General features: G+C 36.7%; 1 protein-coding gene across 2 annotated transcripts in view; it reads right to left on the minus strand.

Annotated features, from left to right (window-relative positions):
- Pgd (phosphogluconate dehydrogenase) overlaps window positions 1–16,253 on the minus strand; it is a 246,262-nt gene that overhangs the window by 15,113 nt on the left and 214,896 nt on the right. For both annotated transcript variants that reach the window (XM_090405817.1, XM_090405816.1), the window contains exons 10-11: window positions 10,316–10,449; window positions 5,490–5,712 (exon numbers count right to left, since the gene is read on the minus strand). In XM_090405817.1, coding sequence (XP_090261943.1) covers window positions 5,490–5,712; window positions 10,316–10,449 — 357 coding nt within the window. The remainder of the gene's footprint in view (window positions 1–5,489; window positions 5,713–10,315; window positions 10,450–16,253) is intronic.

Here is a 16,253-nt window from a genome sequence, read left to right on the forward strand (position 1 = left end):
TATCATATCACCTCTTTTCTTCCTATCCACTAAACTCTGCAACCACATTTCTTCAACCTCTCTATCCATAGCCAGCATTCCAAAGTCTTGATATTATCTTAGTCACTTAGCTCCAGACTCTCTCCAATGTTTCCATATCACACTGAAAACCAGGTGACCAGATTTGAGCACAATAGTCCAAGTGTGGCCTTACTAGTGCCTTATACAGTGGCACAACCACTTCCTTATCCTTGCATGTTAGAGTACTTCTTATCATAGCAGCACTATGACATCCAGCCTTTGCAACACTAGAAATAAGTCCTCTAAACTTCAGTCTACTGTCAACCATCACTCCCAAATTTCTAATCTCATCCACTTCCTGCAGTACAGTACCAGCGATATAGTACATAGCCTTATATGAGGGTGGTCTGAAAAGTTCTCAGTCTAACAATGAAATAACAAATTTATAATTTCAAAATTATTTTTATTTTTCAACATAATCTCCCTTAAGACTAATACATTTATTCCAGCAATGCCCAGAGCCATTATCCCATCCCTGCAGTGGTTCTCAGTAAGATCTGCAAAATACCTCTCTACAGCTGCAATCACCTCTTAATTCGAAGAAAAATGCTGACCAGTGAGGAAGAGTTTTAGCTTTGATAATAGATGTCAGAGGGAGACAAATCTGGGGAATAGGGTGGATGTTCCAACAATCCATAGCATAGATCCCTTAATTTTCCTATTGCCAAAACACCTTTGTGTGCAGGTGCATTGTTCTGATGAAACATGATTTTTTTTTTCTGCAAAAGGGTCTTTTCTCACCAATTTTTTCATCTAGTCTAATCTGGTTAAAAGATCAGAATAATATTCCCCGGTTATTGTTTTATCCTTTTCAAGATAATTAATAAACAAAATGCCATGACCTTTCCTGCTGATGGAACAGACTTTGTCTTCTTTGGTGCTGAATAACCAGCTCCTGTCCACTGTTTTGACTGCTGTTTGGATTCTGGTGTGTAATGGTGAATCCAAGTCTCACCCATAGTAAGAAATCAATGCACAAAATCAGATTTATTCTTGTTAAAATGCTCCAAGCACTGTTAAGAGATTTTCATGCGAGTGCATTTTTGATCTGCGGTGAGCAAACATAGCACCCATCTTGAGCGAAGCTTTTTTCGTTTGCAATCCTTCATGCAAAATATATCCTACACGTTCTTTTGAAATGTGTATAATCTCAGCAATTTCACACACTTTGACTCGCTGGTCATTCAATACCATATTGTGTACTTGGTCAATGATTTCTGGTGTTGTTACGCTTTTTGGACGTCCTTCAAGTGGATCATCTTAAAGGCTGGTACAGCTACGTTTAAACTCGGCAGCCCATTTCTTAATTGTTGAAAAAGAAGGAGAATAGTGTCCATAAACTTTTATGAACTTCGAATGAGTTTCTTTTGAGGTTAAACTTTCTTTTACAAAGAATTTGATAACTGCACGATACTCAATTTTATCCATTTCAAGGGATACAGACAACACTTTTGCTTCAGACAGCTGTATAAAACAAACTACTTGATAGAATGACTTGCAATTTCACATGGATGCTTATGACAGACGTACCAACTTAGAAAAAAAAAATCTTGCTGATAGTGTTGCCATCTACGGTTGAGGCTGAGAACTTTTCAGACCACTTTCAGAATTCTTATTTCTACACTCCAAAATGCAAAACTGCACTCATTGATATTAAAACTGCAACCCCACTCTTTTGTCCAAGTAAAAAGTCTATTCAAATCTTCCTGAAGGGAATTAACATCAATGCTATTTATAATTTTTCCCAACTTTGTATCATCAGCAAACAACTGAAGATCTCCAGTCAGACCACATAATATCGTTTACAAACAAGTTAAAGGAGGTTAGAAAGAGGTTAAAAGAGGTCAAAAAAGGAGGTTACCCTCCTTTTTTGAGAGAGGCTGCCCCATACACAACCTCCTGGTATCATTCTGAAAGCCAATCTCTGATCCATCTAATCAATATAATATCTATTGCCATCCTATGCAGCTTGTACACCAACTTTTCATGTGGTAATCTATCAAATGCTTTTGCAAAGTCTAAGAATATCACTGTATATGATTCTCCCTTATCTAACAGACTTGTCACCTTATCATAAAATGAAATTCAACTACTTTAACTGGACCTACCCTTCACAAATCCAAGCTGACCAAAAAGAATGCTATGTCAATCAACCCAATCCTGTATTCTATTCCTTACCAATCTCTCCAACACCTTGATCACAACCACAGTTATACAGACTGGCCTATTAGTTGGAGACTTCTGACTTAGAATCATGCTTCTGGAGTGGTACTATTTTGCCTTCTTTCCACTCTTTAGGAACCCTATGCACTGCAAGACTTTCATTAAATAACCAGGTCAAAAGGCACAGCCTCCTTAAGAATATGTGGATGTGTCATCCATTCCCACAACCTTATTCACATCTAACCCAACCAAGTACTGATACACCTGTTTCTTTTACTTACAATTCTAATATTGCATGGCACCATTTACACCAGTATGATATAAGCTGATAAAGTGCTCATTCAGTAATTCCACTATATCCTTTGTAGCTGTTAGACTGCTGCCATGACTCTCCCAATGTTAATCTGCCATAATTATTCTCCCTCTTGCTTGCCATGTAGGGAAAAATTCCCCTTGAGTTAATCTTGACCTGACCAGTCAAATTTTCTCCCATACTGCACCTTTTCTTTCTTTACCATGCTCGTTACCTTTCTAGCCTGCACTTTATACTCTTCATGGATCCGATCACCACCACCTGTGTTGTACCTCCTCATAACATTTTATTTTACAGCACAGATTACTTGATTTCACTCTTACTCTATTTACTTGCTTAACCTTTGGTATGCAGTCATACATTGCTTTTGTCAGATACTGCCTTGTGAGTTTCGATGCATTGTCAATTCCATCTTTTCCGCTCGACTCATCTACCCAAAATCTTCTACTAAGTGCCAAGACCATAATCACCCTCTCCAGCTGGGAATAGATATAGCATTTCATTCAAAATTACACGTGATGATATCACCAAAACTAATTCCTGCTTGGTCTTGGTTCTCTACTGAGTGAGCACAGTTTGTTCTGCTATCATAAGTAACACTGCCCTACTATTTTGTCTTGACTTGCCAAAATATGTTATACCCTTCAACCTCCATTCCTTTCAGAATATCTTCTGCCAACTATGTTTCACTAATACCAACCATCTCTGAAGAAACATTGGCACCATTCCTATTAGTCCTATATCCAGTACCATTATTAACTCAGCCTCTGCTCTGTTATGTGACATGCTACACAGCTTGTCACCCAACCCACAGTCCCAATGAGATTACAAACATGCTAACCATGATGACTTATTTCCCTAGACTCAATGCTTTCAACAAGTTTAGAGAACAGCAACCTCTTTGAATGGCTGACTAATTAGCCAAGAGGGAGTGTTTCTACTCTGATCAACAAACAGTGAGGTTGAATCCCATCATAAGATATGGATGTTTTGCAAATGTCCTTAGGTTGTATACAAATTTTCTCGCCTGATGTGAGATTACCAACTGACTGAAAAGTTCCATTTTTGGAACTTGAGAGCAAGACTTCTGGATAATCCAACATTAGCCATCCCACAATAGCACTAATGCTGACATCCTATGGCTAACAGTCTTTTGTGAGTATGTCTATACTCAATCATGTGAAATGCAATGTCTACAGTATACAACTTTCTAAATAATTATAAAAAGGGATAAACAATACAAGACACTGGGAATACTATTGTCAAGCACATATATATTTCATTACATTTTTTTTTTTACTTTCTTTTCTTGAGGATGCATTTGTATAGCAACTAGAAAGCACAAAATGTAAAAATGTTTTCTTCCACATTCAGTGAGTCAGACATTTTTTCTTTACAAGCTTAGTACAGTTTATGTATAAAATTGATGTTCAGAAAAGAGACAGTGGCTTAATAAATTTAAAATAAATTTATTAAGAACATTTCCAGTGTACATAATTCTCTCATGTTACCAAATGTACTTCAAGCATACATATATTCCTCAGTAATATATTTTTCTATAATGTCATTAGTTATCAACATTCATCTCATTGAAAGCTTATTACATAGGTTGGGAAAGAGAAGATCTATAACATTTCTCTTAAATCTTTTTACTATCCAAATGATCATTTTAGATCATCAGTACCAACCGATACTACAATCTATCTCATCCATATTCTAAGCTCTATCATGCACCCAGAAACTCCCAGCACTCCTAACAATATTTTGTATTTATGAGACAATCACATCAAAATTGCCTGATAGAGTAGTAGTAGTGAGCATGAATGGTGAATGAGTTCAAGGAGTGGTACGAGAGACTTTGCATTTTCTAGGATGAGTCTTGTGATTCCATAGAGATCCTAAATCATCACCATAATAATCATGCTGCTCAGCCTTCTCTTCTAATCTTTGCTGTTTTATTTGCCCCTTCACTTATTTCTTAATCCCAACTTATGCCCTATCTTGTTCAACTCCACACTTCTCTCTCTCTTCCATTCTCTCATCTTCCTCAAACCCCAATTCCTTTTTTCAAGCCTGCTCTTTTTAAAGTGCTGTACCATCATTCTGCACTCATTCATAGTCCCTTTAATTTGTAACTCGTGCTTCGATACTTTTTATTAATACTACTACTACTCTGAAATTACAATATTTACATTTTTAGGTTGAAACTGTTTTTAATATGAAGTTTTTACATGATTAATTATGAAAACAGAAGTTACTCCTAATTCAAGAATTCTTGAACATAAATATAAATATAAAAAACACATTTATATTGTGTTTAAGATTCCACTCCCCTCCTACCTTTGTGTATTAGGCTGAATGGCCTACAACTTGGCTTCTTTGAAATCTGATGTTCAGATAATGCAGTTAACTGTTAGCCATAATACATATAGTATATTATGATTATCAATTGCATATGCTCATATTAGCCAGTTTGCCTATTTTGCTGAATGAAAAGTCCAAGTTTGGAAGGAAACCCTGCTACTTTCATCCAAGACCAGCAAATGCCTTCAATAGAGGAACCCTCTGATAAAAATTCTTGATGTCCTACACTGAGTGAGAACTTTATTAGGAACACTTTCCCATTTCAGAAAATGGGAAGGTGTTCCTAATAAAGTGCCCACTCAATGTAGATGGGATTCAAACAGAATCTTTCCAACCAAAGAGCACTGTCAAAACTGAGTTATAGAGGCTTTATTATGATTTTAAGCAATTATTACTATCCTGCAGCTACAATAAACAAATCTCTTATTATACATCAGTAATACTATGACAATTTATCTCCATATTAGCAACTCCAAGCCATAAATTAAATGTTAATCATACATAAGCACTCTAAAATTTATAAATTTTAGTTTGTTTAGGTATGAACACAGTATTATTTAATTTTAACATGAATGCAGTTTATCTTTACCTGAATCATGTTAGCTGGAAGATAATCATTCCGAAAACCATCATAGAAGGCTAAAGCTGAACTGAAGGCTGGTGTTGGAATGCCTAAACTTACTGCCGTGGCAACTGCTTGACGCCAAGACTGCTGGCAGTCTTTAATTGCATCCCGAAAGAAATCATCCATAAGGAGGTTTGAAAGATTAGGATTTTTGTCAAATGCACTCTTGATATTGCCAAGGAAAACACTGAAAGCAGTAATAAAATATAACAAAAAATAAATTCAGATTAAATAATCAATACTATGAAAATACTCAACTATGATTCACCATATGGATGCCTTGAACTCTATAGTTACTTTAAGATTTACATTAACTTTTTGGCAGTTTGTTGAAATTGTAATCAGCTATCAAATAAAAGAATAATCTGATGTATTACATGATACTTTCCTTACCTGTTTCTTGGAAAAGACAAGCAAATGCCAATGAATTCTGTTTAACAGAATTCTTCTTTGCAATAATAGAACTGATTATTTGCTTCTGATTGAAATGGTTATTGAGTTAGCTTTCGATTTGCAGTACTAGGTCAATGGGCAGTAAAGCCTATTAAAGTCGGCCTGGTTGGCTGAGTGATTAGCATATCCACTCTCCAGCCAAAACACGTGTGTAGAGGCTTAAGTGCTGTGAGGACATCATGTTGGAGGCTTAATGGATTTTTTACAACACTCAAAAAGAATTAAAATAGACTTTAATACTTCCTATATTTCGTCCTAGTCACTAGGACATCTACGGGGATTACAAAAAAATTAATGTAACATATGCACAAATAACAAACAATACTAAGCCCAACCACGTGGGTGACACTAAAGTTCTACGAAAGATCAGCTCCCTCCTCTCTCTCTGCCTGGAGTTTACAAAGTACCCTGTTCCTGTAAGCTGGCGTACTTTGGACAGACAGGCAGATCAGCATCCATCCGTCTAGAGGAACACAAGTCTTACATCTTCAAACACAACTATGGCCATTCAGGCTTGGCTGACCATGTTTTGGACACCACCCACAGAGTATCATGGAAGAAAACCACCATGCTCCACCACAGAAAATTCAAGAAAGAGAGACTTTTCTTAGAAGCAGCAGCAGCTCTCAAAAACCAACCAAATCTCAATAAATATGGGTGCATTAAGCTTCCGAAGATTTGGGAAACACTCATCACCAGAGTTCCCACCTTACATTCCAGGCCACCTACTACTGCCCTTAGAGGGTGCTCTACCTAGATAGGTAGAGCGCCCTCTAAGGTCACCCACTTTAGTGTCCTTTAGTGTCACCCACTTAATTCTTTTTGAGTGTTGTAAAAAATCCATTAAGCCTCCAACATGATCTCCAGCCAAAAGGCTGCGAGTTCAAACAAACATACATGCCAGCAGTGGGCATGGATGTTTGTGACTGTCTGTGAAAATACAAGTAGTGGTGGTAGATGCCGTTGGTGTAGTTGCAGTTCATTGTAGTTCGTGGATTGAGTGGTGGAAACAGTTGTAGAGTAGGTGCCCTTCCTTGATGAGTATGGACTCCCATGAGTCCATACTCATCAAGGAAGGGCATCATACTCATCAAAAATAAAATAAAAATATAAAGCTTGTAAAGTCTCAGTTTATTTCCCCTTCATATAGCAGAACTTTGGTATAATGCTTTGAGATATCTGCTCTACATTTAGATCTCTAATTCTCATGATTCTCCAATCCTTATTATAGTACACTGTGGAAAAACCCTCTTTCAGTAAGTCTTTTAATGAGGTCAGTAATGCTCAATCTCATATTTAAAAAAAAAAATATATATATATATATATATGAAAAAAGAAGTGTGTCAAATATTAACAAGGCAGGAAATTGGCTGCAATTTATAAGTGGACTGCTGACATTTTTGATAATTAGTTACACTTATTGCTTCTGTTATGATATTGCTCAAAAGCAATACCACAAACAGCAGCAACTGAAAACAAACAAACAAAGTAGCTACTTTTACTCTGCAACTAGCTGCTTCCTTAGTATTTCATTTTTTACACAAGATTTTTTAAGGGATACATTTTTTTTTAGATATAGTAAGTTGTGGAATAAATTATTGGACAATGTAGCAGCATTTTATTACCTTATCATTCCTGTCCTGAATTTTGCCCCAACTCTGTTCAAAATTGCAAGAGAACTTAAAAAATAATAAATCAACTCTATCCCGAATTCAGCTGAAAGCAATGTAGACTTGTAGAGGTGTACGTGATGAAGTGCTCATCACTAAGAGACAGAGGTGCATGACTAGCTTCCAGAGACATTATATAACCTTGATAAGTATTTTGCAATAGTAAGAGATGGATATCAGCATACATGTAAAAGGAATATTTATAGATATTTATATGGCATACACATGGATTTTGAATAAAATATAGAATTTTATCCAAAAACTCTGTACTCTGGCTGTTACACTAGGCAAATTCCGAAAGTATAAATAATGGCTTCCACTGAACGAGGGATAAGTCCTGCCTCCAGTAATAGCCAATAAAATTCATTTGGATGTAGATAACATCCTGCCCAAATCCAAGTCTCCTAAAAGTATTCACAAAAAGGAAATCACAGCTTTAAAAGAGGCATATAATAATAAGAATATTGTTATAACCAAAGCAGACAAAACTACTATGGTAATGAATCAAACAGAATATGATAACAAAATGCCCAATCTTCTACAAGATCATTCTACTTTAAAATCAAATTCTGTAAGTAGAATTTCCTTTGACGCTATTAATCCACAAAAGAATAAAGTTCTTAAATTACTTAAGTCACTTCATGACACAAAGAAACATTTAAAAAACTCGAGCCTTTTCTTGTAAAGCCAATCAAAATATATATGGGCACCAAAAATTCAAAAACATAAACCCTATGCCCAACTGTTCATAGAATGAACAGTACTACACACAAACTTACTAAATATCACGTTTCCATTAACCAAGACCCCTGATTTGATAAATCCACATTTTTTGCCAGATATATTCAAATTATTCAATTTACAATAAGTGCTGGTTATTTTATATAGAAAGAAAAAATATAAACAACTACACATATTGGCCACTGAATTAAAAACTTTTATTTAATACTGTGTTGGACCTTTAATATTGATCCTCTTCAATTCCCTGCTCATAATTCTAGTGAGATATGGGTTGGGAACCATCTTCATTAAATGCTTTGGGGAATTGCTGCACACAGAGAGTTCTATTTGTCCATCCAAGCCTTTTCAGATGCTAATCTCATTCCTGACAGACTATCTCATACGACCAAAGTTATACCTCATAAATAAGCCATGTGGGTTATTTTTCCACTGATTAAACACTGAGGATATCCCACCTTTTGAGAAACTAGTCAATTCTGCTGTTTTCAAAATTGGCTTCATCAGATGGGTATCCACAATAAGCCCATTATTGAAGTTCAAAAGATCGTTTGTTTTTCCCAATTGTGATCAACACTATTGACGATTCCGACCAGCAACATTCTTATATAGTTGCCTAGAACATGGTGATGCATGTGATGAAGTATTTTGCATATCCACTGCATAAGTGATGTCTATGTACATCTGCATAAAGGTTTCTAATTCAGTGGCCGGTATGTGTAGATAGAGCCATAGGTTCATTCCTTCACCTCTCACTTTACAACTAAGCAAGTAGTCAACATAGCCATGCTCAAACCTACATAGCACAATCTAACCACATAGTCATGTGGTTAGATTGTGCTATGTAGATAAGATGCTTGCTATTTGGTCACATGGTCTAGATGCAGTAGCTACATTTTTAGTGCTCTTAAATAGCAAATATCCTAAAATCACTTCACAATGGAAACTGTCTGCCCTTCAGGGTTCATTATCTGTGAAGAGCAGAAGGGCATCCCCATATGCCTACCTGACTGACTGGGTAGGCATATGGGGATGTGAATCTGCCAGATTCAAGATGACCAGTAGTGTGTGCCAGGAATTTGTACTTGGATCATTGTTGTACAATTTACATTAATGATATTGAGAAAGAGCTGGTTCAATTATCTGTTGAAGATGTAAAGAAAGACAGGACAATCAGGGATTCTACTGACATGCAGCATTTACAGAAGAATTTCCCTAGGCTTGCATGTTTAGGCTTAGGTGCTAGTTTACACTTATAATTACATCTAATGGAATGAATACAGCACAAAGAAATAATTAAGAAGGTTAAATCATTCCGATATTTTGACTGTCACAGACACATCTTGTGTCTGTGACAGTCAAAATTCAGAAATACTTAACTTCCCGACATAACCACATTTTTTTTTAGATTAGGCTAGTTTTTTACCTCCTGCCTAACAGCTAAGGCTAGCCAAAAACACTCAGAGGAAGCACCCCTTCCCCCATAGGATAGGTTTAAAAAAAGTGATTTCTTCCACTTTTTTTTTGTGTATGTTATTACAAAAATTTAATTGTAATAACATACACAATATTGTATCCATGAAGATGATGATTTGTGATGATGATTAAACCTGTTCTCATTTCATTAAATGTAATTATTTCAACAGGCTGAAAGTATGGGCAAGCGATAATGGTTACCAATTCAATGTGTAACTGTAAATTTATGCACTCTGATGTGATGAGAATTCAGAGGGCATATTATATTTGTGAGATTATGCTTGGAGAAATTGATGAGGCTAGGGATCTTGGAGTTATGGTGGAAAGGAAGTTGAAAGGACACAGCATAAAATTGCAAATAACTCAGAGGATAACTGTGCCACTGTGCATTTGTCAAACATTTTAAATTCAACTACAAAACAAAATAGTTTAAGGACACCCTGTGCTACCTACCTGCGAATAATACAGCCTCCACGCCACATAAGAGCAATGGAACCGTAATTAAGTTTCCATCCATAGACTTTGGCAGCTTCTTTAAGTAACATGAATCCTTGGGCATATGATATAATCTTGGATGCATATAAAGCCTGTTTAAATTTAATAAATAACAGCAGATATTAAAAATTATTTTATTTCTTAAAAAGAAATGATCAAACATGAAATTCTGTATACAATTTCTAAATACAAACCATATAAATTACAAAGTACAAAAATGTCTTAGGTAACAAGACAGTGAGTGCACAAGAGGATGCATTGTGTGTGTTGTACTGCTGCCAAAAAATAAGCAATTTTTTCATGACTTAGTTAATAATATTGGGTTAATTAACTCTGTAGTTTTTGTTTTATGCAGGTGGTTGACTGACTGAGTTGTTTAGTTTGTAAGTAAATGCCATTTTTTTTTTAATATAACTGTCAGTATGGTGCCAATGGGTGGTACAATAGCAGCAAAGATCATTGTTGGGTGATTTGAATTTACAAGATTTTTTTTTTTTTACAGTGTAGTGTGCACGAGATGTATTCATCATGAAAATTAAGATTTATGGAAGGAGAATGAAAGACAAGTTTGTATCAAGTGTTTCAAGAATGAGTGCCAGTTAGGTAATGAGAATGAAGGGAATGTTACTAGAGCAGATAGTATCAATGGTAAAATGGAAAACAATAACGTCAGAATTAATACTGACCATGCGCACAGTAAAAATACAGGAGAACAAAATAGACATAAATAACAAATAGCATGCTTAAATGTTATCCTTCACAGGATAAAGTCAAAAAGTTGCAGAAGAGGCAAGAGATTAACACAGCTAAAAAGATAAAGAAACAGATTGTCCAAGGTAAAAATCAAGATCATATCAACAAATGAGAAAAACATTCTAAGGAGAAAATTATGCATGGGGACTCAATGATCAGAGGAGTCTATCTATCCCAATGGCTTTAACAGGCCTTTAAGGCCCACAACCTTCCAAGCATGTTTGGATTTCGTAACCAAAATACGAGGATAGAATGGTCACTCCTATGCCTCAAGTTATTCTTGGCTGTATCCCTGTGTGTTCATGGGGCCGGTTTGCCTGTTTGCGGGATGAAAAACACCAGATAAACTGGCGGAAAAAACCCTACTGCTCGCGCCCAAGACCGGCTAACTTAGCTATGGCTAAGGAAGATCCTTCAGCTCCTCACGTCTCTGATGGGAATCGAACCTAGGACACTCCTTCCCTAGGCATATGGTTGCAAAGCGCAAAGCCACTAGGCTAACCCCGCGGACAATGATCAGAGGAGTACTTAATGAAAATATAACAAACTCATGTTTCCTGGTGCAAAAATTAATGTTATTAGTCATGCCATCTGGATGAAAAAAGGTAAGGTGAAAGAACTGTCTTGGTAAGCACTGATGATCTAGGAGGTGAGAGATATTCTATAAAGGAGGATGTCAAGGAATCTGTGGACGAACAAAAATGAACAGCAAGAAGGTAAAAATTGTATGTCTCCTAACATAGAGGCAAATTGAGTAGGATAGCAAACAAATCAATATTATTATTATTACATCATGCCTCCAGGGAGTCCAAAGACTCATCGAGAGAGGGGAATCTACTCTACAACTGCTTGTCTCACTGCTCCACCAACCTTCATCATCTACCACCACTAGTACTTTCACAGACAATCACAAACATCCATGCCTAAGGCGGGAATTCGAACCCACAGCCTTTTGGCTGGAGAGCGGATATGCTGACCACTCAGCCAACCAGGCCGAGTGGTCAGTGTATCCGCTCATATACAGGTTAGTTAGTTTTGATTTTTATGGAACAAAGACATCAAAGGTCATGCCGCACAAGGACACAGGTTACAGGCTGTATACATGGTAAATGGTTAGTAGGACAATCATGACCATGGCAGGATTCAAACCCACAGCCTCTTGGCTGAAGAGTGTATACACTAACCACTCGGCTAGCCAATACACAGGTTATGGAGGAATGACAACGTTTCCATCAAACACAAGCCATTGTGTTTGATGGAAAGAAGGATTTGTATAAAGCTGACTAAACATACACACATAACCACAGTAATAAGATTTTTTTAATAAGTAAATATTTTGTCCTAAGTATCATAGGACATTGTCAGTACGGTTAATTCAAACAAAACTAGGAATCACATACAGTTAGGGTGCATGCTTACAACGGAATCTCTCTATGCATGCAGTAGCATGTCATAGAATTAAATTAAAATATATCTGGAGATTAAAAATAAATAAATAAAGATTACATTAAAATGAGATAACATATATAAATTATTTACACAATTTAGGATGACAATTTCTCAGACTTTAGGGATAGTAAGAACGTCATTACGGTTCAAACTGGGTCTGTGACGTAGGGCGTCAGCACTTTCTTTATATAAACGTTCATGTTATATAGAGATTATAGAAATTTGTTTTTTTCAATGAATCCTATGGATTGGGTTTTCAATTCCGTGTTGTGAGAGGCCAGATTTCTGCAGTTTGATAAGACAGATATGTTCTTGATGTTCTGAAATGAGTTTGCTAATGGATCTACCTGTCTGTCCATAGTAGGACAATTTACAGGAACATGGGACCTCGTACACACCAGGTAGCATCAGGAGTGAGAGTTTGTCTTTAGAAGAAGGTAACCATGTGTAGATCTGGTTGATTGGTTTGTAGGTAGCAGCCAATTGATATTTCTTCATAATTTTTGAAAGTCGTTTGGAGATGCCTTTGACATAAGGTATGGGAATCCTATGGGCTTGTTCTTGTCTAGGTTGATACGTGGGGAAGTGACTGATGATTGTTTGTGTTGTTTTTGGATTGTATCCATTTTGTATGGCTGTGTTTTTGATTATTTCCAATTCTTGGTTTAAAGATTCTTTGGAGGAGCAGAATCTGTGTGCTCTGGTTACTAATGATTTAACGATGCCAAATTTTTGAGAAGGATGATGAGCCAAAGAATTGTGAATGTAGCAACCTGAAAATGTCAGCTTACGATAGACAAAAGTGGAGATATAACCATTTTCTTTAGATGTGTACATCCAGGAAGGAGATTTTTTTCTCTCTCTCCAAATATATCTTAATTTAATTCTATAACATGCTACTGCACACACAGAGGGATTCCATTGTCAGCATGCACCCTAACTGTATGTGATTCCTAGTACTGTTTGAATTAACTGTACTGACAATGTTCTATGATACTTAGGATGAAATATTTACTGATTAAAAAATCTAAAAAAAAAATCTTATTACTGTGGTTACATGTGTATGTTTAGTCATGAATGCCCCACAGGTTTCATTATACAACAAAGTCTTATTGTATAAAGCTTATGGACTACATCGAAATAGTTTTAGTGTTAGGTAGAGAGAGCTTTGTTCACTGAGCATGCAGAAGTGCAAATTCAGGAAACCTTATGCAATTAGAGTGGATGAGTGTGTGTGTGAAGGAACCCATGAAGCAAGTGAGTGAGCACAGAATCCAGTCTCTCAAGCCAAAATATTGAATGGGATAGTCAATTCAGGTTGAGGTGAAGAGGGCAAAGAGATGCTGCACTTTCTATATACTAATGCCAGAAGTATCAGGAACAGGAGAGGTGTTTTGGGCATTGGTTAGTACAACCGTGCAAAATATTATAGGCATTAGGTGAGACTCAGCAAACAGCAGATGATGTTTATACAGGGATAGAATGTGAAGGGTTTAGTATTTTCAAGGAAGATGGGGAGATGAGTACTGCTGATGACAGCAGATGAATTGCAGACAAAAGAATAGGAGATAGGCTGGAAGGTGGCTGTTAATTTGAAGCAGTCCGGTGTGAGATCAAGGCCAATAAGACAAAATATGATTGGTTACTGCTATTGGTCAGGGGGTTCCAAGGATAATCTGGAAGATGTGTCAGCAAATTAATACAATGAGTGCAGGTTGAGTGATTAATATGGAGGACTTCAACTATGCAGATATAGATCAGAAAGAAAGGAGATCACATGGCAGGAAGGAAATGAAATTTATACACATCTTGAGAGAGAGTTATTTAAGGCAGCATGTGATGTAGGAGACTTGAGGTGCAAGAGTATTATATCTGGTCACAGGATCAGAAGAGCTATTCATAACTAAGGTCATGTTGGAATGGGAAAAGTGACCATACACTTGACTTGGGAGATTGCGAGACATGAAAAATATTCCGTCAAGAAAGGATATAAGTGCATGGCATAAAACCCTGCAAAGGAAGGGTTTTAGTTGACAATCTTGCAATTATGTTATGTATATAAGTATAAGCATCTGTATGTATCTCTAAGCCACCACGATTTGTTAATAGTGCTAAATTTATCCTAATTTAGTGCTATCTGTTGTTGGATGAAGATAAATGACTGTCTCCCAAATTTTTGGCAAATCATGATACAGTTATGTTTCTTGAGGTTTGGGAATGTTTCATATGTGTATTTGGCTCCAAAAAAAAAAAAAAATAGTCGCTGACCTGTACTGACTTCTATACTGGTTTAGACACCCCCTTCACTTCTATGAAGTGAAGTGCGTGGATGGGTTAGCAAATTTCCACATTTCTAACAGTAGCACTCGGCATTCTCTCTACAGGATCCTCACAGTGGCATGCCAGACCTGACCTTATGTACTACTTCACTTTACGACAAATAGTCGAGAAAGCATGGAAATATAACAGAGATCTGTATTTAAGTTTTGTCGATTTGGAAAAGGCATATGACAAGGTGCCAAGAGAGAAGCTATTCAATACGCTACAGTTATATGGTGTCAATGGGGCATTATATCAAGCAATACTTAGTCTTTATTTGAATTGTAAGTCAGCAGTTAGAATTGAAGGAATAAGAAAATGGAATACGAGATAAATTAGTTGAAACACTAAATTAGCTGTACAAGACAGTGTTCAAACCAGTTTTAACTTATGGATCTGAGAGAGCTGGGGCAGAAGTAAAACACTTGACCAAAGACTAGAGACTGCAGATATGAGAGTCCTGAGAAAGATTATAGGCATGAACAGATGGCATCAATGGCAATATCATATTAAAAACGAGGATATTAGTAAAGAACTTGACATTGTCAACATCCAGGAATGCATTAGCAGAGCTAATCTCAGATGGTATGATCACTTAAATGGTCACAGAATGGGCGAAGAAAGATTAGCAAAACAAGTGTTCTCTGCAGGTTGGCAGCAAAACGACCCAGAGGAAGACCAAGATATATTATTATTATTATTACCACGGGCTACTCCAGGAGTCGTTAGACTCATCGAGGGAGGCCCTAAACATCATGTTCACACAGCTGTTCAACATTCTCACAGTATCTATCATACCTTGCCTTGAACTCACTCACCGTCATAGCACCCACAACAGACTCTGGCAGCTTATTAAACTCATTTACCACTCTTAAAGTAAAGAACCCAGCTCTGGGTCGTTTTGCTGCCAACCTGCAGAGAACACTTGTTTTGCTAATCTTTTTGCTAATCAGAGGTACAATAACTTGTTTTTCTCTGCTCGTCAAGGTATTTTTCAACAACCAAGTGAGTTGATGAGCTGATTTAGCTACTTTCGCAATGTGCCCCTAAACTTCATTTCCCTATCCACCAACACTCCCAAGTCCCTGGCCTCATCAATCTCTTGGAGTACAGTTCCACCAATGTGGTATACTGCTGCTAATCTTTTCACTCCGAAATGCATAACCTTACATTTTGTCACATTAAATTGACATCCATTCTCCTTAGTCCAGAACTCCAATCTATCTAAGTCATCTTGCAAGACTTTGACATCTTCTGCATTCACTATCGCCCTACCCAACTTTGCATCATCAGCGAACAAATGAACTGTCCCACTTAGACCCTTCCCTATATCGTTAATGAACAGATTAAACAGCAGTGTTCCAAGAACAGAACC

Source organism: Typopeltis vanoorti, chromosome 15, assembly GCF_054136105.1.
Source record: "Typopeltis vanoorti isolate ZY-2024b chromosome 15, IOZ_Tvanoo_1.0, whole genome shotgun sequence".
In the NCBI taxonomy this organism is placed as follows: Eukaryota; Metazoa; Arthropoda; class Arachnida; order Uropygi; family Thelyphonidae; genus Typopeltis; species Typopeltis vanoorti.